The sequence below is a fragment of the Xiphophorus hellerii genome, chromosome 1, assembly GCF_003331165.1.
Source record: "Xiphophorus hellerii strain 12219 chromosome 1, Xiphophorus_hellerii-4.1, whole genome shotgun sequence".
Classification (NCBI taxonomy): Eukaryota; Metazoa; Chordata; class Actinopteri; order Cyprinodontiformes; family Poeciliidae; genus Xiphophorus; species Xiphophorus hellerii.
In genome coordinates, this window is record NC_045672.1 from 6,747,506 (window position 1) to 6,775,245 (window position 27,740).

At 39.8% G+C, this 27,740-nt stretch overlaps 2 protein-coding genes across 3 annotated transcripts in view; one reads left to right on the plus strand and one right to left on the minus strand.

Moving 5' to 3' along the window:
* Positions 1 to 27,740, plus strand: part of LOC116721371 (tumor necrosis factor receptor superfamily member 14-like) — a 1,133,408-nt gene that overhangs the window by 872,628 nt on the left and 233,040 nt on the right. The gene's annotated exons all lie outside the window — the stretch shown is intronic.
* Positions 1,793 to 27,740, minus strand: part of dennd2da (DENN/MADD domain containing 2Da) — a 29,585-nt gene continuing 3,637 nt past the window's right edge. Inside the window, exons 2-18 of one of the 2 annotated variants that reach the window (XM_032564661.1) lie at positions 26,225 to 26,291; positions 26,039 to 26,125; positions 23,959 to 24,030; positions 23,765 to 23,818; positions 14,484 to 14,534; positions 13,925 to 14,017; positions 9,604 to 9,779; positions 8,556 to 8,668; positions 8,383 to 8,452; positions 8,213 to 8,290; positions 7,919 to 8,059; positions 5,916 to 6,064; positions 4,543 to 4,714; positions 3,622 to 3,672; positions 3,443 to 3,524; positions 3,105 to 3,368; positions 1,793 to 2,350 (exon numbers count right to left, since the gene is read on the minus strand). In XM_032564661.1, coding sequence (XP_032420552.1) covers positions 2,286 to 2,350; positions 3,105 to 3,368; positions 3,443 to 3,524; positions 3,622 to 3,672; positions 4,543 to 4,714; positions 5,916 to 6,064; positions 7,919 to 8,059; positions 8,213 to 8,290; positions 8,383 to 8,452; positions 8,556 to 8,668; positions 9,604 to 9,779; positions 13,925 to 14,017; positions 14,484 to 14,534; positions 23,765 to 23,818; positions 23,959 to 24,030; positions 26,039 to 26,125; positions 26,225 to 26,291 — 1,785 coding nt within the window. In that variant the 3' untranslated portion in view covers positions 1,793 to 2,285. Of the gene's footprint in view, positions 2,351 to 3,104; positions 3,369 to 3,442; positions 3,525 to 3,621; positions 3,673 to 4,542; positions 4,715 to 5,915; positions 6,065 to 7,918; positions 8,060 to 8,212; positions 8,291 to 8,382; positions 8,453 to 8,555; positions 8,669 to 9,603; positions 9,780 to 13,924; positions 14,018 to 14,483; positions 14,535 to 19,268; positions 19,492 to 23,764; positions 23,819 to 23,958; positions 24,031 to 26,038; positions 26,126 to 26,224; positions 26,292 to 27,740 lie in introns of those variants that run through there. The other variant, XM_032564670.1, reaches the window with a different exon arrangement.

Here is a 27,740-nt window from a genome sequence, read left to right on the forward strand (position 1 = left end):
ATTATCATTATTATTATTATTATTATTATTATTATTATTATTATTATTATTTTAACAGAGTTGCGGAAACGGGCTTCCATCGGTGAGAGCTATAGATCTGAGTTAAGTTATGCAATCCATATTGTTGTTTTACAAATTACAATAAATTTGGGAGGTAAAATTGTACATTCACACAATGTTTCAACTGCAAAATGTAAATCTCTACTTTAACTATCTTATCTGAAAGTAGTTCACTTGATAGCTATGTGGGACTTATAATGTAATGTCTAACAATCTCTATAAGGAAATGCATTCATAATAAAAATGACATTCAATACATGTTGTTTCTTTCTTTATCGTTCTTCCACCACTAAAAGAGGCAGGATTAGTTGGAAGATGCATTACTGTAAGTGTGAATACATCACCTGAATTTCAAGTTTTACTTTGTTGCACAGAAAATCCCAGTTTAAGATATATATATATATATATATATATATATATATATATATATATATATATATATATATATATATATATATATATATATATAATTAAAAAAATCAAGATAAAGTGAAAAACATTTTATAAAGCAAATGCCTGTCAGAAGAAGCTCTGTGTTGCTCCAATGAAGTTTACAATTACGGTCTTCCTAAAACAGGCCAAATGATTTGAGAGTGAGGTAAGATTAATGTTCTAGCAATAGAGTTAACTTACATTATCTGAGTTCATAGCTAAGCTTAATCTCAGGATTTACGTCAATATTTGTCAGAATCTAATATAGCGGCTAGGGAAATAAACCTTTCAAACAGCTGCTAATATCACTGATGCTGACTTTGTTCACACACACACACACACACACCCCACACATTGTTGTGAAGTCTTCACAAAGTCTCTAAGCAACCAAGAAGAAACTGTAAACTAAAAGATTGGAAGTCAAAACTTTTATTGCGCACCACTAGAGGGCGCATGTGTACCAGGGATGATGAGCGTTTGTGCAGTCGCGCTGCACAAACGCTCAAAAAAATACCTTATTGATCTCCAGAAGTCATTAGGCAAACAACCAAAAACACAACACACACACACACACACACATACCTAAGGGCCATTGCAGTTCAATTAAATTCAAAAATATCTCATCGATCCCAAAGGGAAATTAAATGCTGTTGCAGCTCATATCAATCTAATGTTTTTCGAAGAGCTGTTGTAGATGGCGAAGGCTGCGGGCTGGATTGATCTCCTGTAGCAGTCTGTTTACAGCAAATTTGAAGAAGCCTCCGACTGAAGACAATGTTTGTTTTATGTAAAGAGGATGCTCCGGGTTGTCCGTAGTTTGCTTGATTTTATATGAAATAAAATTTGGAGGGACCAATTAAGCTGGCAGTCATGTTTTTAGACTGTGGAAGGAAATCGTAGTACCTTGGGAGAACCTACACATGCAAAGGGAGAACATGCAAACTCCATGCAGAAAGACTCCAGGATGGGACTGCCAAAGACGCAACAGTCCTGCCAATTGCTTCACGGTGAAGTCCATAACCCAATATGTAGCTATGTGCTTACATAAACTGTAAAATTGATTCATAACATTTTACTATCTTGAATAATAATAATTTAAAAAAATCAAACTTAATAGTTTTATTGAAAGGCAACCTTCTCATTTTGCTATTTTTTATTGAATAAAAGGGTCCAGATGATAGAGCTAGTCTACCTTCTGAGATGCTCATAAGGAATTAAACCCGTTTCCACTCAAACCGAACCTACAACAGTCTTCCTCTCTTGGGCGCTTACTGCAGTTGTGGAACTAAGTGACCAAAAGCAGTTTGCATTTCACTTTATTATCCGTTTTGTATCAGACGAAATTCTGCAGTGTGTCAATTCATAGACATTCACAGACAGACATCAAAAAGGTCAGTTGTTAGATAAAATTCGAGACTCTGCTCCAGTTGCGAAGAGGCAGAAAACATGAGCTGCTTTCTAAAAACTGAACTCAAACCTTAAAATCACAGCAGGAAAATCCATGGACTTAAACTAATCTTTATTGGAAATGATTTTCCTGTTCATCAGCGCCGCCATGGAGGCCACAGGCTGAGAACGCCTCTCCCATACACCAGTGTTTGACACTGTGAGTAGCAGCAACACAGTCACACATTAATTCACACTTTGGAACATAATTATTTAAAAGCAAACTTTAAAATAATTACAAAAAAATAAAAACACAGTGCAATATTCACATCTTTTCCTATGAAGGTCTCAAAATACTTATATATCTATACATATTTATATCTACACCCAGAGTCCCAAAGTGTCAGCTAGTGTTTCTTCGTTTTCTCGTTTTTCTTCTTCTGATATTCAGTGATCTTTCTGTGAAATATACCTGCAAGAGCAAATGACAAGGTTTCAGTTAGTGCGGAGCAGAAATATACAGCTGAAACTTGAATCATTAAAATGTATGATATTTAAAGCAAAGCGCTGTGTTTCTGAAGTGAAAGATCACCCTTTTCTGTTAGCTCTGTCTGACAGCAATTAACTAGAACTCCACCGAAATGCGATTCAAGCTGAATTATTAGCGTTTCACAACATAGTAAACCAGCTCATTTTAGCCAAACACCGCAGGTTATGGCTCTGATTGACAACTTCATCAAAATATTAGTTTATTAGAACTAGATCCTCAGCTTAATGACTTATGCAGATGCATCCTTCAATTTAATCATCTATAACTTGAAGCAGCTATATCCTTAGAAATAAATGATAAAGCGTGCAGGTTAAGGTGACGTGTCTTCAGAACATTACATTGGCTTTCCATTACCACTATTCCCATGTTGATATCAGAGCAAATTTTAATATTGGTGTGCCCTTAAAGCTACTAATCTATGACAGCGTGGAAACTTATAACAGAACGGAAAGAGGAGAGGGTCAAAACTCCTCTGCGAGGTACTGATAGTGGCACAGAAAACACTGCTGGATCAAGAGATGGGCCGTTTTTACAAACTCCTCCTTTGTTTTGCTCATCCACAGAGTGAGAAGAAGGAGGCAGGGGAAGAGAGTGGGTCAGAGAGCTTAATGTGTGACTGTCATCCGTTCAGATGGACCTGTGATGAAGTAAGGCGGCCTGGATGCTCTGCTCTCACCTTGCTGCCGTCCTGACGGCTGCTGCTGTTCCAGCTCCTGAACGAACAGGTCAAACATCTGCGTCTGGATGAACTTCTTGACAAAGTGCCGAGTCGTCTTGGACTCGATGGCCTTGTAGAAGCGTCTTTTCTCAAACACGCCAGGACCTTCTTTTGTGTACTTGACGTAGGAGCTGTAATGGCCGACTGTTCTGACAAAGAAATGGAGGAAGGCTTCAGACACCACCCGGTTCACCTCCTCCACCTTCTTCGCCTCCTCTACATCTGAAAGAAAAGAAGAGAAAAGGGATGTAGCGATCTCCCATGCCGACGCTCCTGTTTGACTTGAGTTTACTCACCTGACACCTTTTTCCTCTGACTCAAAGCGTCCAGTATTTCTGCCTGAAGCTTCGGGGGAAGAATCGAGTCCTCATCACCAGACTGCACAGGAAGATTTCACTAAATGCAGGGACTTAACAGCTTTGATAAATTACATATTAAGGTAAAGCAAAAATACTGCAGTTATTGTGGCACTTACAGTCACCAGAAAAGTCTTCTCCTTATTCTTCGATAGGTCAACCAGCAGTAGCTGTCACAACAAGAAAGTTAAAGCTATGAGTAACTCAGATTGAGGAATCACTGAAGCAGCGTAGCTGAGTCATTTAGACCTGAAAGTTCCTTTTCAAACGTTTTCAGAAACACAAAACCCTAATAAACTTTTTGGTTGCTTAATTATTTATTTCTTCTCATGTATTTTATATTTTAAATGCCACTGAGACCTCTGTTGTTTATTTGACCTACTACCATGGCTCCCCTAAAGAAGGTGTGTCTGGAGAGACAAACCGGTTTAAATCATTTAAATATTGTACTATAATGTGCATTATATATTACCTTTCTTTTCTTCATGCTAACCTATAAAAACATGCTAAAGGCGCGACAAATTTCGAGAATAGTCAGTGTTACAAGAATAAAGTCATATAATGTCACTTTTCTGTCATCTACTCACATCATTTTTCAAATCTGATTCCTGCTAATCTTTTGTGATTTTTTAAAGTTTTTTGTTCTTTAATTTTTTCATTAAATATTCATTATAACTCGACATTTAAAGCTGGCTGCGTTTTGGGTCCATCCACAAACTCACATCATGATAATTAATTCTGAACGTATTCCTTCATCTACTGGATTCAATAACTAACCCTTAGCAAGTGATAATATTGTCATTAAACAATAAATGAGTCTGAAAATATTTTGGCTATTATTTCCTTATTAACCAGATGGTGCCCTGACTCGGTCAATTTGATCTAAATTATTAACATCATTCATAATTGCCTTCGGCATCTGTCAGTAGTTGTTCGTAGCCAAGCCAAACCGTGAGTTGCACAACATTTTGTTCAGAGAGGTACATAAACATGAGAAACACATTAAGGTTGAAAGACGTGACAAACAAAAGCGGACTCACATCACTCCGGTCGGTGACCAGGTCCAGCAGGCGCTTCTGGACCCCCAGCAGGTAAGGGGTGGGCGCCATCACCACGTCGATCAGGATTTCTGGAACGATGGAGATGAAGGTGTGCTGCCAGGTGAAAGGATAAAGGAGGGCTGCTACTGCATGAAGGACCTGAGATAATGTGCTGCAGGCAGACAGACAGACATCTTCATCAACAAATCTGATGGCACATCATATTGCATTAATGTATGCATCTACAGAAGAAGGAAAGAGTCAAAATGAAACACACAGCACAGCTAGATTTTCTAGTTTGCCATGATTGTTTCCACACACACTTAAAGGGGCAGTGTTATGCATTTTTCTGCCACATAGAATCCTTTTAGCACAGTCAAGTAACTATGTTAACGTCAGTTATAAAATTACTGTGTATGTCAAACATGACCCAAAAGAAATTTGACTTTGTAATTTGGCGCCTTGAAATTGGGCCTCTGTCTCATTAAAAATTCTGGCTCTTTCTCAAACTCCACCTACATGGCTCCTCTATTAGCTCTTTAACAGCGTTTTTACCAGCGTTGCACTGAGAAGTAGCTCCTATCATTAGTTCCAGTTGCTAATTGCGGCTGGCTAGTCTGAAGGAGCCGAGAGGGTGAGTCACGGGGGAGGAATGCTCTGTCGGAAACTTGGAAACTGCAGGAGCTGCGTCTTGAAGGAGGTGCTTGGTCCACCCAGGCCTATTGCACAGCTGAATGGTTGTCATGGAGATTAAAGGATTTTTCAAACATGCATAAAATAATCAAGGCAACACTCCAGGTATGTTTTCCATGAGGGATTAACATTATAGCATGATGTAAAACTTAATAAAAGTCAATTTTACATTATAAAGATTCTTTAATATTTTTGTAACACTTTTTTCATGACCTCAAGAAGCTTTATGCTTAAAAAAGATTTTGTCTGAATATGTTAAAATTCCAATCCAATGTCATGAGGGCTTATTTTATCTCCAATGATAATTCATGAGCATTTTTTGTTTCTCGTGAGTCGAAACAATCTTTTTTCTAAAGAAAAAAACCCAAAACAAACTCCTCTGATTGGTTAATCAGCACCTCGTGACGGTTCCTCTCCCATAATAAAAACACAATGATGAGATCTAAGCTGCGTCTAATTCTGTATCGCTCCTTCATATTTCTAACACTGATGTTTTATTTATATACCCTATAATTTAATGCGGCATATCATTGCTACAATTCCTTCCAGAGAGTTCTCCTCTTGGTGAGACGAGCCCAGAAAAACTCCAAAGGGAGAAAAGAAGGAGACGTCCTGAACAAGGCCCATCTGTCCTGATAAATACCAAACACTGAAATAGTTTGCTGTGTGAGTTCATTTACCCCAGTTCATCTGCAAAGAAAATGATCCGTCTCTCGAGAACGGCAGCAGCAAACACCTGCAGCACCTCCTCGTCTGTCAGGCAGTCGAACAGAGTGCAGAAGTTGACGTGCTCCAGCCAAGAATCCAACGGTCGGGTCAAGTGTATGATCTGTGGGAGAAAACGCTGCAGTCATTATTGAAATCACCACAGGTGACTCATTCGGAGTGCATATCTGGATGAAATCATCGCACTTGGACAATATTACATCCAGGTGTTCACACACTCCAAATGATTTTTCTTTTTGTATTTATGAATTATTAGTTATACCTATCTCATGTATTCAATCAGGAACTGTCGCTGGGTAAGTTAGATAACTTGATGAAAATCAAGGGTGTCCCTACAACCTTCTCATTTCCAACTGGACACTGGCCACACACTGGACCCCGGATAAAACTCATTGGCCAATTTCAGGTGCGGTCTTTTTATATTGAAGAATTTTTATTGTTATCTTTTGAACATTTTGAAATACATGCCACAACACAACAGGAAGTTATGCTAAAACGTTTTGTTTTTGCATTTTGTTGACCCTTCTCGGCCACCGTATGAACCAACCAACCATCAATTTGTATCAGCTGATGTGTAAACCTACCTACCGATAAAATGAGCTGTAATTTCCACGAATAATTTTTTTTTTTTTTTTGGATAGAGCAACAAAACCAGCTCCAGGAGCCCCTATTCTTCTAAATTTGGTCTTGAGTCTTGTCTTCCTACTGTTTCTGGAGTTGATTCGGCCTGCTGTTGTTTAGTTAGGAGACAATGGCAACAACAAAAGTCTAATGCAATATTAGCGTGGAAATTGTCACGGTGTGACAGCGGGGAAGCGGACGGGTTGTCCCGTCAGACTGTCAGTTTTTGAAACCACACAAGTAAAAAAACAAAAAAAAAACGTAAAAGATCAATCAATGATCAATGGCCAGCATCACTAAATACTTGAAATGGCTGTGAGCTGTTGAAACATGGTATATGACCTGTTGCAGACAAGGGTTAAGCTTTTGATCAGGAGCTTCTTGGGTAACACAGGACAGGTTCAGACAAAGCTCCATGTGAACACACCCACCCGGAAGGTCTTATATAAAAGTCACAGTGTTATCAGGCTAGAAATTAAAATTGTTCTGCAGAATTTCGACATGAAAACAATCTGCCTTTTTAATCTCTTTATCTGTTTTGCTTCATGTTTTCCATGCTTGCAACTAAATCTGCCTCCTTCAAGATGCCTGAACTGGTTAAACATAAATGTTACAGAAGGAGTTCCTGCATACACGCAATATTTTAGGCATGTTGATTTCCGTGACATTCTGCCTGCAATGCAAGCGCCTGACATACAAGAATTACAGCCAAGGTTCTGTTGCTGTGGATTTTTTTCGACACTTAAGGTTAAACTATTTAAACACTTTAAGCCTACTGAACTTAAAACACAAAGCTGACATTATTCACAGTAAGAATCGGGATTTGATATCAGCAAATACTTAAAGAAAGTCAGATGGAATTAACGTGTAAAGCTCAGGGCGGTGACGATCCCGACTTTCAGTTTCTTTTCCAGTTTGACTTGCTTTCTAAGATGCCTGGTCATGTGGCAGTTCAGTCCCCTCTGACATGTGGATGTTGTTTCCGGATCTCGGCCATAACTCTGACAGAACAATGTAATCACAAGCTGATAACAGCAGAGCCTGCTGCTTGGAGTTCTCTTTGTAAAACAGATTGTTTTCCCTTGAAATGACTGAGGACCTCCTTTCCTGGCTGAGTAAGCGAGAAGGAAGTGAACTGGTCAACACGTGAACTACTGGTTTTATGTTGAAAGCTTCAACTACACGTGAGCTGTTCTGATTCAGCCACCGTCCTGCAGAGTCGTGACGGGAGTACAAGAAGAGAAACAGACCTTAGACATTTTCATCAGGAGAGGTGAAGTGCTGAGTTCACAGCAGGTGGGGGAGGGGTTGATTTTTTTCTTTTTTTTTTTCTGACCTCAGTGCCCGACTCAGGAATGAAGCTCTTAATCTCCACTGTTTGTCCTGGAGCCGGGAATGAAGCCTCTCTCAGCTTCTGCATGAATGGGTAGATCAAGGCCATGGAGATCTGCCGACGCTTCTCCACTTCATCGAATATCTGCGCACGAGATGTTGTTACACACCACGGTTACATCCTTTATGTGCTGTTGCTAGGATCCTGTTTGTGTTTGTTACTCCCACACAAGTTGCCAGGATCCGATGCAATAAGATCCCAGCTATGAATGCTCTTCCACGGCGTGTTGCACCGTACCTTGGAGAAGAGGCCGAAGCAGGCCAGCGAACTGATGATACAGAAAGCCTCTGGAGGTCGAGCTCCTCTTCCTCCTGGCTGTAAATCGGAAGAATTAAAGCGTAGACATTTTTTTATTTTTCACCGGAAGTATTTTCCAACAGTTTGAAGAGTTTGATCCTCAGACTCACCAGTAATCTCCTGCAGTATCCGTTTCGTCTACTGCCATCGATCTCAGTCAGAACAAAGGAGAAGGTCTCGCTGGATGTTGACAAAATGAAAAGCAAAAACAAAACAAAAAAACTGCAGTTGACGTAAACAGCAAAAAACATAAATAGGAGACAGCCAGGTGAGTTGTATTCACCTGTGGTACTCTGTCAAAGGAGCCCAACTGATGCCCTCTGGGAAACAAAATAGTGTGATTGCCTTTAGGGTCTTCTCCTCTTCCTCCTTCTGATATTTGGCCATGACGTCTCTCTGACCAGAAACCCACATGGTGTTATAAACACGTTCTATCAGATGTGCTGTACTCACTTGAAATTCTTACATGCGTTATACAGAGGTTACATGCTTTCTTCAGGTCAACCATCAAGATCTTAATCATTTGAATGTAACACTACCATTTTTTGGTTTTTGGTTTGAATCATTATCCACCTATCTTAAATTTTGGAAATTAATACGCTGTCACTGGTGTGTCTTAGCACCGATGTTTAGACAGAAGAGGAGTGCTCTGGGTTCAGCTCTCTGTTTATTTGATTATTTAAAACAAAATTTAAACTGACATATGAAATGAATAAGATTCCAATAACAGGGATAAGATCACGTCATGCTTTGTTGACTGATAGACAAGCTGCTAGTCACCGTTAAAAACAGATGAAAAACTTGCAACGGTCAAAACAAGACATAATGAAGGCATGGACCACCACATCAAAGTCCATGAACTGCATAACTTTAAAAAAATTAGCTTTTATCATAAAAAAAAAACAAGGTTATTTTACATATACACAGAAATAACTAGTTAGGAGGTTAGATTTTCAAAACATCTTATGTTTTGTTTTCATCTACAATGCTAAATAAAACATGATAGGTATCAGTTAATCAGAAGGTAATCATACAGGTGGCAATAAAGTATTTAAATAAATACTCATGTCAAGTATATACTGTACACTGTTACTTGAGATGAGATGAGAAAATCCGGAAAATAAAATAAAAATTAATTCCTCTTACAGTAGACAGTTGGTGTTGCAAAGTATGTTTACAAAGTTATCAATTTAAAGCTTTAACAACTTTTACTGCAAACCTGTTTGAGTAAGACTAACACCAATTCAACACTCTGACCCACATTATTTAAAACAAGAGTGCGTCAAAGAGCCAACAGCCTGCGTAAACTTGGATTTCACTGTGTGACTGACCTTAGGAAACTGGTAGGTGATTTGAGGCTCATAGTTGCTGCCATCTTTCTTCTTCTTCAGGCTGACCACCACTAGATACTCAAAGAAGTACTGGCCACTGACACGGCGGGGCTGAATGGGCACATTGTCCATGACGAGGTTCTCCCTCGTCTCTGCGAGATCAGGCTCTTTGATTTCTACACAGAAACACACAAATATAAACTGAGTTAGAGAGCAGATAGGGAGGTAGGCTGATGTCGCCATCTGATGCCTGAACTAATGACGGCTAAAATCAGAACAGCTCCATTCTCTGCTTATAGGTGGAGGAAGACGCATGACTGGGGTGGACTAAAAAGACCATGGGGACATAAACTTGAAGGGAAGAGATAAAGGATATATTATATTTTAGAACATGATTTTCAACCACTTGAAGGTTTCGGTTTCGAAGTCAATATTGACTAAAGCAGTTCTTAGGATAAACCAGGGCGTAAAATAGGGTTCCACTCATCGATGGATGGACGACCAGAGGAAGGCTTGGAACTGTGTTTATGGACAAATTTAAAACTGAATCGCACTTTGAGCTTATTCACTACGACTGATCAATCGGTAGATCTACACTTGACAACGTTTTGTGAATGGCAAGAACATCACCATTGGGTTTCTTTGCAATGTGTTCTGTGTCAGACTTTGTATTTTGTCATTTGTATTTCAAATGACACATGGTTACTCCACCCAGAGTTTGTTAGCCCACTAGTGGACATTGGCCAAAATGTAGAGCAGCTTCAGATCCAGATTTAATCAAAACCAAAATCATGTTTCAGGGTCTCAACAGAGCTCCGCGTTTCTCTGTGAATCAGTATTCAAGCAATGTAATTCTTGTCTCAAGGATAGAACCTCACTGACTGGTTTCAGTCAATCATGGGTAAATGTTCTTCATCTTCCACAGAAAAACACAGTCACTGATGTTGTTCTTTTTGGATCTGATCGTATTGATCCCTGCTGCTTAGCACTTTATCGATTAGTAAGTTCCAACATGCCAGAGGACGAGGATGGCGTTCCTGAGCTGAAAGCTTTCAGGTGGATGCTGTGGTGGAACAGAACCAGAACCAGCAGCAGCAGCAGCAGAGTGAAGCAGGAGGTCTTAAATAGAGCGCCCTAATTGGTAAGGTATGTTCACATGTGAAGCAGTCAGGACTCTCAGCTTTGAGCCGAGTGGCTGAACAGAAACACACTGTTAGTTCCTGTGTTCTCCCGGAGTGCCATCTTCACCTGCAGGTAAAGATCCGGGCCAGGATGAGATCAGTGAAGCCTCAAATAAAAGTTACTGGCCTTGCAAAAAGCAAACTTCAATAATCCATCTTTATAGACTTCTTAAGATCTGTTATTAACATAAGACTCAAAAAACCCCCCCAAAAAAACAGTAGTAGTCTGTGTAAAAATAAGCCATGTCTAGATTGTAGAGTAGGCTGCGAAGCTTCTAGTGGAGATAAAATGTCAGCGTTCACAGTTAAAAATAGGGAGTCCAAGGAACAGCTGCTGTTTACAGTAAACGCTACCAGTGCCACCTCATTAGGTCAACACAAGAGCACACCTATTATAGACGGTGAGTCAGAAGGCGTGTGGACACCGTCAAGCAGAGTCTCAGAAAAACAAGGTGCACTACATTCTTACAGTATGTCATCTCCAGGTCCGTTCCCAATCCCCACTTGTCAATTCGCATGTCCTGTGTGTTGTTTATCTACGGTTCAGTGGGTTTTCACGTTGTTGCTGGAGGCGCTTGGTTCAACAACCCCTGAAACAACATCAGCTATGCTAATGTGCAGTTTGGTTCCAAATAAAAGTAGTCCTACATCACGTAACACACCAGACCAGTAACTGTTTGCGTAGGGATTAGATTTGTGCATTGCAAATAAAATAACAGAAAACCAACAGACCTAACAATCCTCACATGCATTCTGCCGATTTGCTGTAACTAAATCATGAATTGAAAATAATAGCTGTTTGGCTTTCAGTCATGCTGTGGAAAAAACAAGAGACAAACTTTTATTTAAGGATGAAGGAAACAAATGTTTTACATGGTGGTTACTGAGATTTACTGTCTGATTATGGGTGTTTAAAACAGGCAGCTATGAAGTAGCTAATTTGCCACTGGACCTTAAATCCAACAGAAAACTCATGGACTGACATCAAGCACTCTGTCACTGAGGTAAAATCAATAAATACAGAGGAACTGTGGAATGGACTCCAGCCATTCAAGGCTAGAAACCATGATCATAACGAAATCTTTACTTCAGTGACTGACAGGAACGTTAAGTCCTCCAGCTGCGTTAGAGAGCAACGTAAACTGCTACTGATTTTACTTTCCTCACTTTGTGTAGAGAGAAAACCCAACTGATCAATTGTGCTTCATGGTTTGTTTCAGAACGGACTGTGCAATGTCCCCAAAGCATTTCCATTTAAGGTGACGAAAATATTGTAGGGATTTTGATCTTTACTCACTTTTTTTGAAACACATCGCTATGATTTTAAAATCCTCTGACATTAGGCCTGCATAATATTAGAAGGTCTTGCAATGGCGATGATATTGGTAAATATTACAATGACGATATCAGATGCGATATATGCCTATTATATGCTTCCATTACTCTGTGACCTTTCACCTTTTCTGTATTATCCTGACGGGGCACTCAATGCACACAGTGAACACTAATGAGCCAACAAACATTGGACTCCAAACAGTCCTTTGTGATGTAAATATTGCACACACTGACATCTGAGTGTAAGACACAACACTCTGCAGAAGTACAGGAGAAGAATACGAGCTCAGCACAATAAGAGACGATGTACCATTTAACCACCAACAACCACAACAGGAAGATGATGCACATTTTGACATGTTTGTTACACCACTTTCACAGAATGAACTGATTCCTACTCGTGTACCGATTACATCCTCGTGTAACTTCAACAAAGATGTGGATACCTTTTTTCTTTTTAAAGTGCTGGAAAGACATATTTCTTTCTTTGAGTTGCTGAAGCTCTACTTCATGCGGAGATGACCTCTCTCTCAACTTTCCAGTTTCTGTGTGAGCGCACGCCCTAGCACTCTCCTACCTTTTAAGGGGTTTGGCAAAGAATTCATCTGTGCTTTAAAAGCTACAGCTAATATTTTCCAAGTTTACGAATCCAACCGCAAAAAGAAAACAGGTGTAAAATCTGTAAAGGGCTTAAAGATGTTATAAAGCTGTCAGTCCTTTAGTTACTTTTTCTTTTTTTTAGATACAATGGATAAGAACAGTGCTGAACTGAGGGTCAGGGTGGAAATGTGGCCGATCAGTTCCAAGTTACAGCCTCTGACATCTAATAGGATGCATCCCGACATGCATTGCAAATGATCTGCGTTCTGTAGAATATGGTCCTTTGAATGACGAACACTTTTCCATTTAAAAGGAGATGCTTCTTTGCTTGAAGTGCATCTTAAGGAATTTTCAGGAAGTTCAGTAACTAATAGTCCTACTCCAATAAAACCCTGTACAACCTCTGATGGTTTTCCATTACCACTGAGTAACAGCTCTGGAGGGTGGAGACGTCATATAGTGGTTGGGGGGTCAAGAGTCCAAAGAACAGCGCAACGTACTCTGTATGCAACACAAACACAACGCAACACTGGAGAACACAGAAGCTGTGCTGAACATTCAACTCAGTTTGCAGCTTTTTGTCAGACTCAAAAACTAAGTCAGAAAAGGGCTGTGGGTGGAGAGACATAACACTGCTGAAGTACGGAAGACTCTAAGACACAACACGCTGCAGAACTTTATGGGAGAGTGTGAGACGTAAACAGTGACTTCACCCTGAGCCAAGCAGTGATCCACTGTCTTCCTGAAACCCCCGTTTCTGGTGGTCATGTAACACATATTTACAACAACGTCACGAATCCACAGTGCTCAAAGTTATCATATGACTAATGCTTTCTCTGAATGAAATAAAATAAAACACGTTTTATTTTCAATTGAAAGTTCCTAACAGATTACGTTGGTACTTGTGCATCAATTTGCAAAATGTCGTTGTCACGGTGACTGCTGCTGTTGGTACTTCTGGCTGTTCATACATGGAGCTTGTCTTTGCAGACTGGCATGGAGGTGCACCTTTCACCCACTCCATGCACTTTAGACTCACTGAGCCCATCCAGCCGTTGCTTTACTGAACACTCTGCTCCTTTACTCAGAGAGCAGGCTAATTCTGACTTCCTGCACTCTGGCATCAAAGGGAGGAAATACAAACGAAAACCACCTTTAGCAACATCAACAAAACCAGACAAACATCCACTTGACATGCTACTCACTGTCCTTTCTGCCTTTGCGGAACGACGGCCACATAGCACTGAACCTCTTGAGGGCCCCTTGGCGTCCATCGTCGTCCCCTGGTGGTGTTGCACCTACGAGGGGGGAAAAAAAACAAAAACACGCAGCTCAACAACACCGAAGCCGCACAGCAGCTTCGCCACGCTTCCTGTGCGGCTTTCAGCACTCAGACTGTTTGCAGGTAGTGCACCTGAACCCGCTGCACTGCCTTATGCACCGACAACCTCTAACACGGGCGACCGTCACGAAGACGTTAAAACGCCTGTTGGTTCATGAAGGATTCCCAGAAGATGGAGTCACAGTAAAAAAAAAGAGAAAGAACGCTCCCTTTGAAAAGTTTTCCACACTTTTGCATCTAAACAATTATGGTTTTGTAAGGTTGAATTTAATAATTGAATTCAATTAATTGAACTTTTAATAATTGAAAAATGTATAATAATTGAATAATGTTAAATAAAAACAGCTCACATACATACATGCATACATATTGGATTTTTTTTTTTTTAGCATGAAAAGGCTCTAAAAACACCAGAAACTCACAGCGTTTTCCAGGCACATCGGCGGTGGCGAAGTTCTCTTTGGGCTGCTCACCTGCACCACACAAACAGTCTGCGGTTAGTCAGGGTCCACATTTAACACACCCATCCTCTCACATCCCAGCTTTATTAATTAACTGAAATGGTCACCACCAGGCTAAAGCCAGGCTGCGGATGGTTGGGTTTTCACTGTGGACACCGCCTGGCCTGACACAACGCATTATGTTGCATTGTGCAGAAATCCAACATAATGATTGAGGCTCAGAGTATCTGTGTCACAACTGATAAGTTGTACAGTCTGCCCTCCCTTTGCCCAAGTTGAGAAAGCCACTGATTGGCCGCTTGTCCAGCGTGTCTTTGCGTTGCCCTGTGATGGATTTGTGGCCTGTCCAGATGCACATTAAGATGCGGCTCAACGTTAACTAGACTAGAACCGAGCTTGTTTGGGGACTTAATCACCATGGTAACCACTAAAGCGAATAATCATAAAGAGGCTCGGTTAATAAAGTTCGGCTCCAGTCAGTAATCCTGCCTCCTGAAGAACCGAACAGCAGACAGTCTACACGACGTGTAGAGTGCTGCGCAGCTGAAAACGCTGCTCTGTTAAAAATGCTTTCAGGTCAGCGGAAATACAGTCAATTTCTTTTTTCCCACTAGATACGATTTCAATCTATTTTTATTCTTTGTCGATTTCTTTTCAGAAAAAGAAATAAAAAATGTCTGACAATATTTTCAGAGAGTTACTTTTATTTCAGTCAGTCCTTCTGTGAGTTGTACGGCAGAGTATTAGGGCCGGGCCAGGAGAATTTTTGTTTAATCGTGAGGATAAAGTCACTATATTTGCAGAATAATAAAGACACAATTTTACCCGGAGAATGGCAGGGAAACCTCCTCCTGAACAAAGAAACCAGGGTCTTTCCTATCTGCTCGGTGATTCCAGAAGAACTTGGCAGATCCCAGTATCTTTTCCCAAAAGATTGTAATTGCACACGTAGAGAGTAAAAGTAAATAATCATTTAATGAAAGGAAAAATATCTGCATTATTCTTCTGCTGATCGTCTGAAGAATCTTGTTGGAGAATCGCCTTGCTGGGGCTAATGTTTCCTTTTTCTCTAAACTGTTTCGATGTTTGTTTCATAGATTTAACTAAGCGGACGGGAAATAATTGTGTTAACAAAAATATTTAAAGATGTACGAACTGTAAGAGAACGTGGAACTATGGTAGAGACGCGACCGGCATGGTTTGTTTCTGTACCGAAATGATTCTGGGCTGAAAATAGGCCAGATAGCAGGTCCAGCTCAACTGCAACAAACCTAAATAAATGAGTGTTCGCTCAGGATTGTGCGCAGCAGAGTGGAGCAGTAAATAACACAAGAACAAGCATCATTACCAGCTCCCTGTTGCCCAGCGACAAACCTCTGTCCACACTGTTTCTTCACCACTCATCTTGTGAGCATACTGCAGTATTAACGGTCTGCTGAGTCGTCTGTTTACTTCATCCTCCAGAGAAAGAACTTTCCTTCTTGTGTTGCTTTCAGGTGATGCAGAAAATTAAAAAAAAAAAAACATTGTCTATGTGAAATTGGGTGGGCGTTCATTTCCAACACAGTTTACATTTTATCAGAACAGGCCTCTGCAGCGTCTCACAGACGAGAACCGACACGCAAACATGCCTCTCATGCAAAGCTGCCTTCAGGGACCATGGGGAAACTACAGCATCTGAGTTTTACTAACAGTGTGAATGCATCAGCGCACACACACTCTGTATAGATTAGCAGTGTGAGTGGAGCTGTATTCATTTTACCATGCTGTACTGCTGCAGAAGCCAGGAGCGCTGGTGTTAGCAACTCTTTTTACAACCTAAAAGCAGGCCTGTTACTCCATGACTAATTTATTGTTTTAGACATGTTTCAGGGAGCAGATGTGGCCTTTCTCTACATAAAAGGCAAGAAGATAACAAAGAAACATGTTTTTTTTCTTTTAAGGGTGAATAATTCCCCATCTTCAACACCTATCTTCTCCAACATCGGCATTTTGAGGCGGGCAAAAACTCAACTCCTTAATAAATGACTTGATTACTTTCAGTTTGACATGACTCAAAGACTTTCCTTCCTTGAGCTTTCCAGAGAAAAAGGGGGATAACGCAGCAGAAAGAGAAAGCAGAAGCTGGCAGTCTGGTTTATCCTTCGAGTTTGCTCCAAAACCAAAACCAAAAGTTCCCAATTTCCCAGCATGTTGAAATGCCCTGAGGTTTCACTGAATCTGTCGGGTCTGTCCCGCTTTGGCTCGCCTCCATTTCCGTTCTGCTTTCTGTCGTTTTGAGAGGTTTACACAGGTAGTCTCGCAAAAAGACTTGTTGTAAATTGGTGCTACAAAAATAAACTTAAATGCTTTGAATAAAGTCTAGCATCACAGTCAGGGATCTTCCCTGGGGGCCTGGTTATTTTGCACATTTACAGCTTAATTCTTCTGGACCCCACATTTTTCTACCGACCATGTGTAGGTGTTAGGGAGACTTTACAACCAACAATTTGAAATCATTTAGAATAATTGCTACTCAGCTCTTACGACTTGCTGCTAAACAATATGAGCACCACCCTTTATCATATTTCACTGGAGCCAAATGGTCCGGAGGGTCAGAACCACAGTCAACGGAAAATAACAACTTACATCTATAAGGGTTGTCAAAAATAATGGTCTCGATATAATCAATACTGGAAAAATGAATTACTCAAAGACACTTGTGTCAAAACCAATACAAACAACTTGTTGTTGGCCCCGCCCACCAGGTCATGTCTGCAGGTTTGCAGTTAACAATCGTCATCCCCCCACTGTTACCAACTCAGCAATTTTCTTGCTATATTTAGCAACATTTCAGACAAAAAAACAAAAATCTGTATCGGAAAAAAAAAAAACTGAAACAAGCTAGCCCTATCTGCTGAAATATTAACCTTCACAGACACAAACAGCAAACTGACGGCGTTCTGTCGCTCTGACATGAGCTTTCCAGCTTTGGCTTAAGTGCTGATCTGACTGTGTTGTTCTTCAAATAAATGGCCTGCTTGGTGTCTGCATACTCCAGTTAACGATAAATCGATTATTTCAACAGTGGCAAACTAAACTTAGGAAAAAAATTTTGACATTATATTATCTCATTGTTCAGCTCACAGAGCACATTCTTTATTTTGAGATTAATAAAAAGCTGGATGAGGCTGGTAGTAAAAGGTCTCCACACCTGGACTACAGCCTTACTACCAAGTAAGTCATTTCACTCCAAAACTTTGTTGGCACAACCTGCAGTTTGGGTTGTGCCCAAGCTGCAGGTTTGAGCACAACATAGAGCACACAGGAAATGAGCAACTTCAACAGGATGGAAGAAAATAAAACGATTTCATTGGATCTGGGGGGGTTTTTTGTTGTTTTTTTTTTTTTTTACTGACCCCACAAGGACAGCCAGTGCAACAGTATTGCTTAGTTTAAAAACTTCATTTACAAGCTTACATTTTAATCACATAATCTGCATAAGGAGAAAATAAGAAATATTTTGGATGATTCAGACAATCTAAGGCCTTTAAGGTTGCTATGACAAAACAAGTCTCACAAAAGCTAATCACTGCTGCCGTCTTCCAAGGCAACAGTCGGTTCTGATCCAAATAGATTTCTCAGGAATAGACAATTTCGGACAATTTGTTTCGACAAATTACTTAAGACATTTGGCTGTACACACAAGCAGAAGTGACTGACTTGGAAAAAATGTCATCTGGAGCAAGCAGAGTAACAAATCCCACTGGACGGTGTCCAGGGTTCCCTCTCCCCCTGCTTCACCTCCCTGGTTTTTGACGGCACACTTTGCTGAGTCTAAGATCCACCATTACTGGCAACACAAGGTGTTTGCACTCTGTTGCAACAATGTCAACATCGAGAGCGGTGCTGCTGCTTCTCCGCCCGCCAGTTGCACAACGTTGAATTTCAGCAAACGCAAGGAAACGCTACAAAACCCGAAAGCAGGGAATGCTCTCTCCCAGGTCTGATTTTGAGTGTAATTCCTCTTTAACAAGCGGGCTGGGATCCTGCTGAGCAGTCATGCTAACCCTGAATTGTGTCGCTCCTCTCAGCTATGAAGCTTGTGGGTGGAAATAACAGTCCAGAGTTAAGAGCTTCAGGCCTGAGGCTCCTAAACAAGTTTCAACTGAATGCTGTTTGAAAGCTTGAACGCAGAGCGAGTCTCCTTCTCAACAAGCTGAAGTCCAGATTTGATTCGAATCTGCTGGTGGATCTGGTCACTGGGAAAGTTTGGTTTCATCATCATGTTCTTGTGTCACCAGATCTAAGGCAGGGATGGCGTGTGTTTTGGTCACACAAGGTAGGAAGGAAGGGGTCCAGTCGCTCCTCTAATGTCAAAATATTAATATTAATAATAATAATCCTACATTTCCAACCAACAGCCAAGAGATGGCGACTGAGTTAGGTCTGCAGACGTTACAGATGTCAGGCTGAAATGACAGATGTAGAGAAAGCCACCATATCCGTGTGAACTGGATCTCACTAAACCTCACGGTGCATTTTAAAGCAGCGCAGTAAAGATAATAGAAAAACAAAGATTTGGGTTCAGACAGGTAACAACTAAACACCCTCTACATTTACACACACATCTGTAAGCGCCAATAATCAAAAACACTGTTGAAAATCCACCCAAGTAACTTTTTTTGGGGGGGGCTTTTAAAAATTATTTCGCGGGATTTCCACACCAGTAACACCCCGACAGTTTCACAGCAGCTTTAAACTCACTCCATCTTTGCCTAAAGTTCTTCAGCCCCACTTCTTTCCTCCTCCGCGTCACTTCACTCATTGCTGCTGAGGTCCACCGACACGCCGTTCGCCTCTCAGCGGCTTGTCTCTGACGCTCCGCGGCGACAAGTCATCGTCTCCATCCCCGCTCAAACCACGCATCCGTCCGGTTTCGCAGTCAGAGCGAGCGCCGCACCGAACTGTGGGGAGCACGGCTCCTCTGTTGCGTTCAAGGTCAGGCGGACAAACGAAAACTCCGCTCTCCGGAGTGTTCTGCAGAGCTGTTGTTGTTGTTGTTCACCGATTAAAGGGCAAAGACTCGATTAAGTAGAACAGGGATCTGAATTATTTATTTATTTTTGCCTAATTTTACACAAATATTATTCCAGAATCCATTCACGTATCCTCTTTCAGAAAGTGTTTTATATTTCTATGTATTTTAAAAACCTAAATATATATATATATATATATATATAATGTTTAAAATTACAGCAAATTTCCTACATTAGATAGTCATCAAAAGTCATTAAACTAACTGAGAGTAAAGATGACCCTCAGTTCAGAGGACTGTTCATGTGCAATAAACGGTGCACAGCAGTTTTGCTCAGAAGAGCTACAATAAGACATAAAGCAACATTGAACTGAATATGGTTCCAAATGTGCCAAAAATATGCAGGATTACACGTGTTTAGTGTAACTGTGATTATCTGGAAAAAACGAGTTCTGGTGCAAATATATATGACATAGCAAGAAATACTTATAACTTTGCTGATTCATTTTAGTGGTGGGACTCAATTAAATTTTTTAATGAAGTCTATTGCACAATCTGTAATTAACTAATTGCTTTTTAATAAAAAATTATATATCGACAAAGTAAGCAACATTTCAATTCAAAAATCCTTTGTGCTGCTAAATTATTGAATAAAAAAGTCATATGAGCTCAAAAACAAATATATTCATTGATTTTAAAATGTTGGTTTGTTTCTTCAACCATCAGATTAATGTAAAAACCATTAACATTCAGCTTTCCAGTGTTTCAGGAAGCCCTGATCATTCATGGGACATCTTTAGAAATGTGGACAGTGGACGCCGACATTAGCGTTGGGGACGTCTCTGCTTTTCCTACATGTTTAGAATTGAGATGCTATTTTAGGCTTGAATAGCTTTAGCTAATAAGCTAATTCCTTTTAGCACCACTAGAAAATAACAATAGGTTTTTTCCCAGCATCTCATCAGATCGTTTTTTTTTTGTTTTTTTTTGAAGCGGAAATTAACCATGGTGGTCCGTCGCTGTTGTTGGTGGAAGTTGCTTGTGCATCAGATTTTCAGGCGTACCAGAAACGTGTGATTGCAAAGGTTCTGGATGAAACACAATGTTATTAATTGTGTTAAATGTAATTTAGCCCATTAAAAATGTGATTAATTAATCAAAATGAACGTTCCATCCCTAATTAACATTAGGTCTGTGTTCTAAACCACAAAAGGCATTCCGTGCTAGTTGCGCCTTTACTTTCACTGCAGTCTGGTTTGATGTGAACATTGCTATAATTTACTACAATGTTGCTCTGGACTTTTGCCAACTTCAGTCACATTTGTTACAATGTAATCTGTAGATTGACCCTCGTCTCCGTTTAGAAAGTGAGCATGAATATCTTTTGCTTCTGTTTCTTTCTCTCTGATTCGTGTAAGAGTATGAGTCACGCCTCATGGTTCTGTAATCGGGGTTTCAGAAAACACAGCGTCAATAAGATTTTTTTGTTGTTGTTTTAAACAACACTTTTTACATAAATGCTGAAATTCTAAACAGGAAGTTAAAGACTAACACTCAACAACAACGTGAACACCAGAGAAAAGCCTTCCTCCTGAGAATCTGCTGCAGCAGAAGGAATATTACCCTCTAGAAAGACAACTGACTTTAAAGCTAATGATGAGCTATTTTTGCATTTCTGGACATTTCATCTTCATAATAATATAATAAAAATAAAATGCCTTTCTAATGTAATGATTTATTTTCATCATATCAACCTTGCTACGCTGAAAAAAAGGTGTTATTATTATTATTTTTTTTGCTATTCCAGTGCTAAACGCCTCTTATTTCTGTTCCCACCCTGACAGCACACATTCAATCATTAGAAATCGGTTTTATTGTGGCTTCAAACCTTCCCAGAGTCACAGGGAGCAACCAGTTTCATTAGGGGGTTTGGAGGCACCTCAGCACGTTTAAAACTAAAATCTTAGCTCTGATGCTATTCTGTTTATCTCAACTCAAAAACCATCCATCTATTTTCTAACACCCTTGTCCCTTAGTGGGGTCGGGAGGTGCTGGTGTCTATCTCCAGCTAACGTTCCGGGCGAGAGGCGGGGGTCACCCTGGACAGGTCGCCAGTCTGTTGCAAAATTTAAACATTGCCATTTAAATTCTTCAGTGACGTGATTCTGCAGTGATTCTTAACGGGTTCTAAAACACAGCACAAAACCGTCTCGGTTTCCCCCAGGCCTCAGAGTGACGTCAGAGCCACATCATCCTGCCACCAGCAGCGTCTCTCCCTGCAAATGTTTAACCATCCTTTTGTTGTAGTCTGTAGAGGATCACAGAGCAGGGTGACAGCTTGTCTGCACACATCACCTCTTTTATCGCAGCATCCCCACAAACAGATAATGTACTATAATAAATATTATTGATACCAGCAGCCTACATTATAAATGCTGTTTTAACATCAGGTGGTGTTTGTGAGAACTCTAAGCAGTGAGGGTCCCAGCTCTGCAGGCAGCTCACACGCATTGTTTAATGAAGGATAAATTAACCTGATGATCCTAACAGACCCAACATGGTCCACAAATAGCATCGCAAACGGCTTCAGGAGGTTTAGCTGTAAAGAATGACTGGGTGTGCGTCGTGTTAAATGTTACGATAAGAAAACTTTTTGAGTTTATGGTTTTTGAGTTACTCTGGCTTTCTCCCACAGTTCAAAAACATGACTGTCAGGTTAACTGGTTTCTCTAAATTCTCCCTAGGCGTGAGGGCGTGTTTGGGTGTGTGTGTGTGTGTGTGTGTGTACATGGTTGTGTGTCTCTGTCTGTCTCTGTGTTGCCCTGCGACAGACTGGCGACCTGTCCAGGGTGACCCCCGTCTCTCGCCCGGAACGTTAGCTGGAGATAGACACCAGCACCTCCTGACCCCACTAAGGACAAGGGTGTAAGAAAATGGATGGATGTTTATATTTTGGACAGTCACACATCAGGCCTGTGTCAGACGTAGTTATTTGTGATTTGCATGTAATTATTACTCTCATCATCACGAGTCCTGCTTGAGAAAAACAATAAAAACAGCCTCAATCTCTTGATGAAAGGTTTTCTTACAACATTTGGATTTAAAATGGATCATGACATGCTGCCTAGAGAACCCCTCAGTCACAAATGCGTAAGGCAGATAAGAAATTTTGTGTTAATTCCTGTTTTTGAATGTGGTGAAACTGTTTGCTCGCTCTAATGCTTTTAACTTGATCTAATTTTAAGTTTTTGTGACAATTCTCTATTATTCTAATGCATAAGCAGGATAAAATGCCGGTTCTCTGTTGCTGCACTTTACATTTGCATTTGTGTTACAAATGGCTTTTCTCAGCATGCTCTTCTCTGGCCGAGTCTCCTCCTCCCTCCTCCTCATTATGTCAGATTGTTGCTCCTCTCTCTCCTTCACTGATAAATGATACATTTAATAACTTAGTGATTTTGTGGCTTTGATGGTGAGGGTGTGGGGATCGAAGGCATTTTAAAGCCTTCGGTTTAGTTACACCAAGTTTTCTGATAAAATTTAATCAGGGAGATCATATGTTTCATATCTTAGCTTCTCTTCACTGGGTCTTTGTTGCTAAATATAACTTTAAAAAATTCTCTTCTCACATGTAACGCTCTTGATAATCAAGCAAGCTCCGTTATTCATCTGCGGTCTGACTGAAATGCAACGAAGCTGTTTGTCTTGCAGTGCCTTGAAATGGTGAATTGTGTTGTGAAGCAGTTTTGTTTAAGAGCAGATTTTAGTAAAATACTGCACTTCTCAACTTTCCACTACAGCATTGACAGTCGCTGTTTTACACACCAATCGTTTGATGTTTCAACACAAACCACTGCATAGATTTCTTTATGATTGAAGAAAACAGGCTCGTGTTGTTTTGGCACAGCTTTTTGTCTTCAATCAATCTCCATAACTTCTGTGATTTGGTCATATAGACTTTTTCCCATTGTTTACTTTAGAGAATTTTGGAAAATCGTTTCCTTCAAAAGTAAGGAAAGGAAAACATTTCAATGCGTTTCTGTAAGCGTGTCTGCTGGGTTTCATCCCACCCCACAGACTGTGAAGGACATGTACAGCATCTGAGACTCAGGCACCCAAGATCAGACTTCCATTACCTCTTTCTCAAGTGTTAAGGTTCAGTCAACAAAAACAGGCGTTTTATTTCCCCTGACGAAGCAAAGGCATATATTAGCTTCATACGTACCAAATTTTTTCAGCAGCTCTTGAACCCGACTGACTTCTGCAGGACCTGCTTCGTCTACAACCGAGACGAGGTTCGAAAGTGAGAAAATACGCAGATGTTGGCTTTTCTTATCGCAACTCATCAAACATTTTTACATAATGCGGTCGTTTTTCAATGAATTTTCCAATGAAGCTCATTCGTCTGATTCAACGTACCTTTAGAAAATAATCTGGCCTGTTCAACCGGTTGGTGTCCGGTAGGAGATTCCGCAGGATCTGCTGTAGATCCTGTGGTAACAAGGCAGCTGATATGTCAATGATTTTCTTCTATATAACAAAAACCAACACAGGAGAGAAGTGAACAGCAGGAGTGAAATAAAAGAACAAAACCAGCGTGGAGAAAAAAAAGCATTTGAAAGTTGTTGTTTTCTGAGTGTTTTTAATAGAATCTCGGGAGGTTTAAAAACACTTGAAAAGTACAGATGAAAACAGATGAAAGTAAGATTTCTCCTGTTTTTAAAATGTACAGAAAAAAGGCCTGAGGAGGTCTATTGGCAGACTCAGAAATAGTTACCTCCCATCCACCATCAGATTGCTCAACACCTATAGTAATCCCACAAAGACTGCTTGAAAACGCTACATTATATATATATATTTATGTATTTATAGGCACAATTGTGATTTTCTTGTGTTTTTCCTGTGAGCTGTAGTGGCCAAGCGACATTTTGTTGCCAGTTTCATTGTCGGGTCTCTGCGCTACAATAATAACATGAGTCAAAGTCTAACCTTTAAGCAGGTATTAAACATACTTTTCACGAAGCCACATTTCTGTGTTAGAAATTGGTCTGAAAAACCTAATGTCATTTCTGATCTTAAATCTTGTGTTTTTATTAGCCGTAAAGCAGAAAATCATCATAATTAACAGAAATAAAGGTGAAAACATCCTCCTGTGAGGAATTAATCTATGATACGTGTTTCATTCAATGAACTGACTGGCTTCAATAATATTCTTAATATATTACTAACTATGACTGTATGTTTCTGACTGGTGATTCTGTCGTCGGTCAGAATAAGTACTGGATGAACTGAAGGCCTTGAAATTTAAGATTGATTCAGAAAGTCTTACTGTAGGACTTCTTCATGAGGCTTAGACTTTATCAACACCACTGTCACATTGCTACAGAGAAGTGTATGGTCTCAATGAAGATTGTCAGTCTAATCTCCAGTTTGTATCAAGACTTTCCCATATGAAACACGTGAATCAGGATTTAACAGACGTTGTAAGATAATGAGGAGAACAGAAATCTGAATGACAACTTACATGTTTTGTTTAGATCTGACTTTAAAATGCCCCTACAGACACAAACACATAAACAAAACCCCTACAAGTATAGAATATTGCTTACCGATTATTTTATATTTAACAAACTCTCAGTTTGTGTTTGATCGTTGATGTAGTTGTGTATTTCATAATAATTGGGTGAAACTCTACCACAACCGAACCACTTCCCTGTCCCTCTCTATGTTTTACTTAATTTGACTTTTTTTTTTTGCACAATGAAGCTTTTGTATTTACCAACAGGCGGTTTGGTCCTCTCCTCTTGCTTTCTTTCACAGACTAAACTCATGAAGGTATTAAAGACCTTTCATAAGGACTTGATGAAGAAGGCTGGTTCAGTTCTGGGAACAAATTTCTTGATTCTACGTGGAGTCAAGAAATTTGAACATCTTCTTCATGGCTCATTGAAAAACAGAGCGTCTTTAGTCAAAGGCTTCTTCCAATCTGTTGTAACACAGACCGCTAGGAGATCTTTCTCTGCCTGCAGCCATAAATATCTATAAACCCCTTGCAGCATGACGTCATGAGCACAAGGTCCCGCCCCCCAACTTCCTGCTGGAGGGCAAAAAGCTGCTCCCTGTCAATGACTAATATTTGTTTTAGCAGTTATGTTGTCAATATAACAAGCAAAATCTTAAATGTACGCATGATATGTAAAAGAAAAAGGGACGCAGTGCTTTACTACTAAATGTCAACTCTTCAATAGCTAGATAATGTCTGAAAAAAGTGTTATTTAAGAAAAGAAATATGGAGGGAAGTAGGTCAGTTATTTGACTTTGACAACCAAAAAAACACTCAAACATTTCCCACACACAGAACAGAACATTCAGTCTGCTGCAGTTTTATGTTTTTAGGCTTAATATTTACAGTATTTTGCGATTATTAAGAAGCGTTCTTTGTGCTACCACTGCTATTAGCTAATCTAACACAGGGGTGATAGATTAGTTCACACTTTACCTTTTCTGGATGTTTCTCGAGCTGATGAGAAAGATCTCAACCCCCTCCTGCGCTCAAATCCACCGTCACCCTCACTGTTGTGCCTTTCTGTAGGAAAAAAATAGGTTTACAGAACATATGAGTGAAGCTTTTACTGAACAACAGAACATCAACATGATTGAGCCTCACATTGATCCACTATCTTACTTTTGATACGGAGAGATGAAAAACTGAAAGTCCTTCGAGTGTTTGGAGAAATAAGTTGTCCACTTTCCTGAAAGGATATGAAAAAGGTGTTAGGAAAAAATGAAGAACAAAACATCAAAATGAATTTGTTGACAAAAAAAAGCAAATACATATGAAATATTTTAACCACCCTTGCAGGAGTACATTCATTAAAAATAATCACACACCAAATAATTAGTGGATGACTGTTAAGTGCTTGATAAAATTCTAGATGTTTCTGTCCTGTTAGGGTTTCATCTGTGATGATAGCTAACAGTAATAACTAAATAACTAAAGAATTGACTGCTTCAGAGCCAAATAAGAAATGTTTTTAAATAAAATGGCAATACAAAAGTTTTTTTTATTTTATTTCAACTATATGCTTTTATTCTTAATCTTTCTCCATGTCATTGTTTATAGAAAGTGTTCATCAAGCTGATTAGAAAAAAGTGGGTTTTTTCCTTGGCAATTGCATGGTGATCATGGTGATTAATTTTTTTCCCTAAAAACTGAAAATAGTATTTTAAATTTCCTTAGCTTGTAATATATATATATATAAATATATATATATATATATACTCTATATATATATATATTTGGTACGTGTTTACAAAATGTTATCTAATTCTGTGGCTCTAGATTAATTTTATGTTGAAGCAACGAGGGCAAAAGCGGCTCCTGAAGTCACATGGATGGATGGATGGATGGATGGATGGATGGATGGATGGATGGATGGATGGATGGATGGATGGATGGATGGATGGATGGTCACATGGATGGATGGATGGATGGATGGATGGATGGATGGATGGATGGATGGATGGATGGATGGATGGATGGATGGATGGATGGATGGATGGATGGATGGATTTCTGTTCAATCACTGTGCCAATTGTGAATATCAAAAAGTAGTTTCTCATTTTTGTGAGCAAGTTGCAAATGCTTTTGCACACAAGGCAAACTATTAAGTACAATTCTCAGCTTTTCCCCACACTTCCAATGTCTTATGTTATACTGATAAAAATAAATTATGTAGGTCTCTGATGAATAGAGGTAAATGTGTGAAGGATTAGATCAACCAATGATCAACAAGACTCAAAGCTCAAAGGTATCATGAGCCGTCAACTAGCATGTACATATATATATATATATATGTACGTAGTGTTTAAAGATGGAGCACAACGCATTGTTGCATTTCGGACAGTGGAAGGACGAGGATCTGAATGGGTCAACAACCAGAAATTAAGTTACAACAACATTTATTTTTCCTTTGAGAACAATAAAGCATTTTTGAATTTAAATTGAATTGATGGAGCTCCTCTCATCTTGCTCCTCATTCCTTAACTCCATTGAGGATTTTTTCTCAGTCTGGAATTGGCAGTAAAACCATGTGAATCTTGTCTAGTCTCTATTTATTTCCCATAATTCCAATTTACAATTGTGGTCATCAAAACTTTAGCTATAAGTGTGTGAAAATATCCCTCCAGAGAACACAATG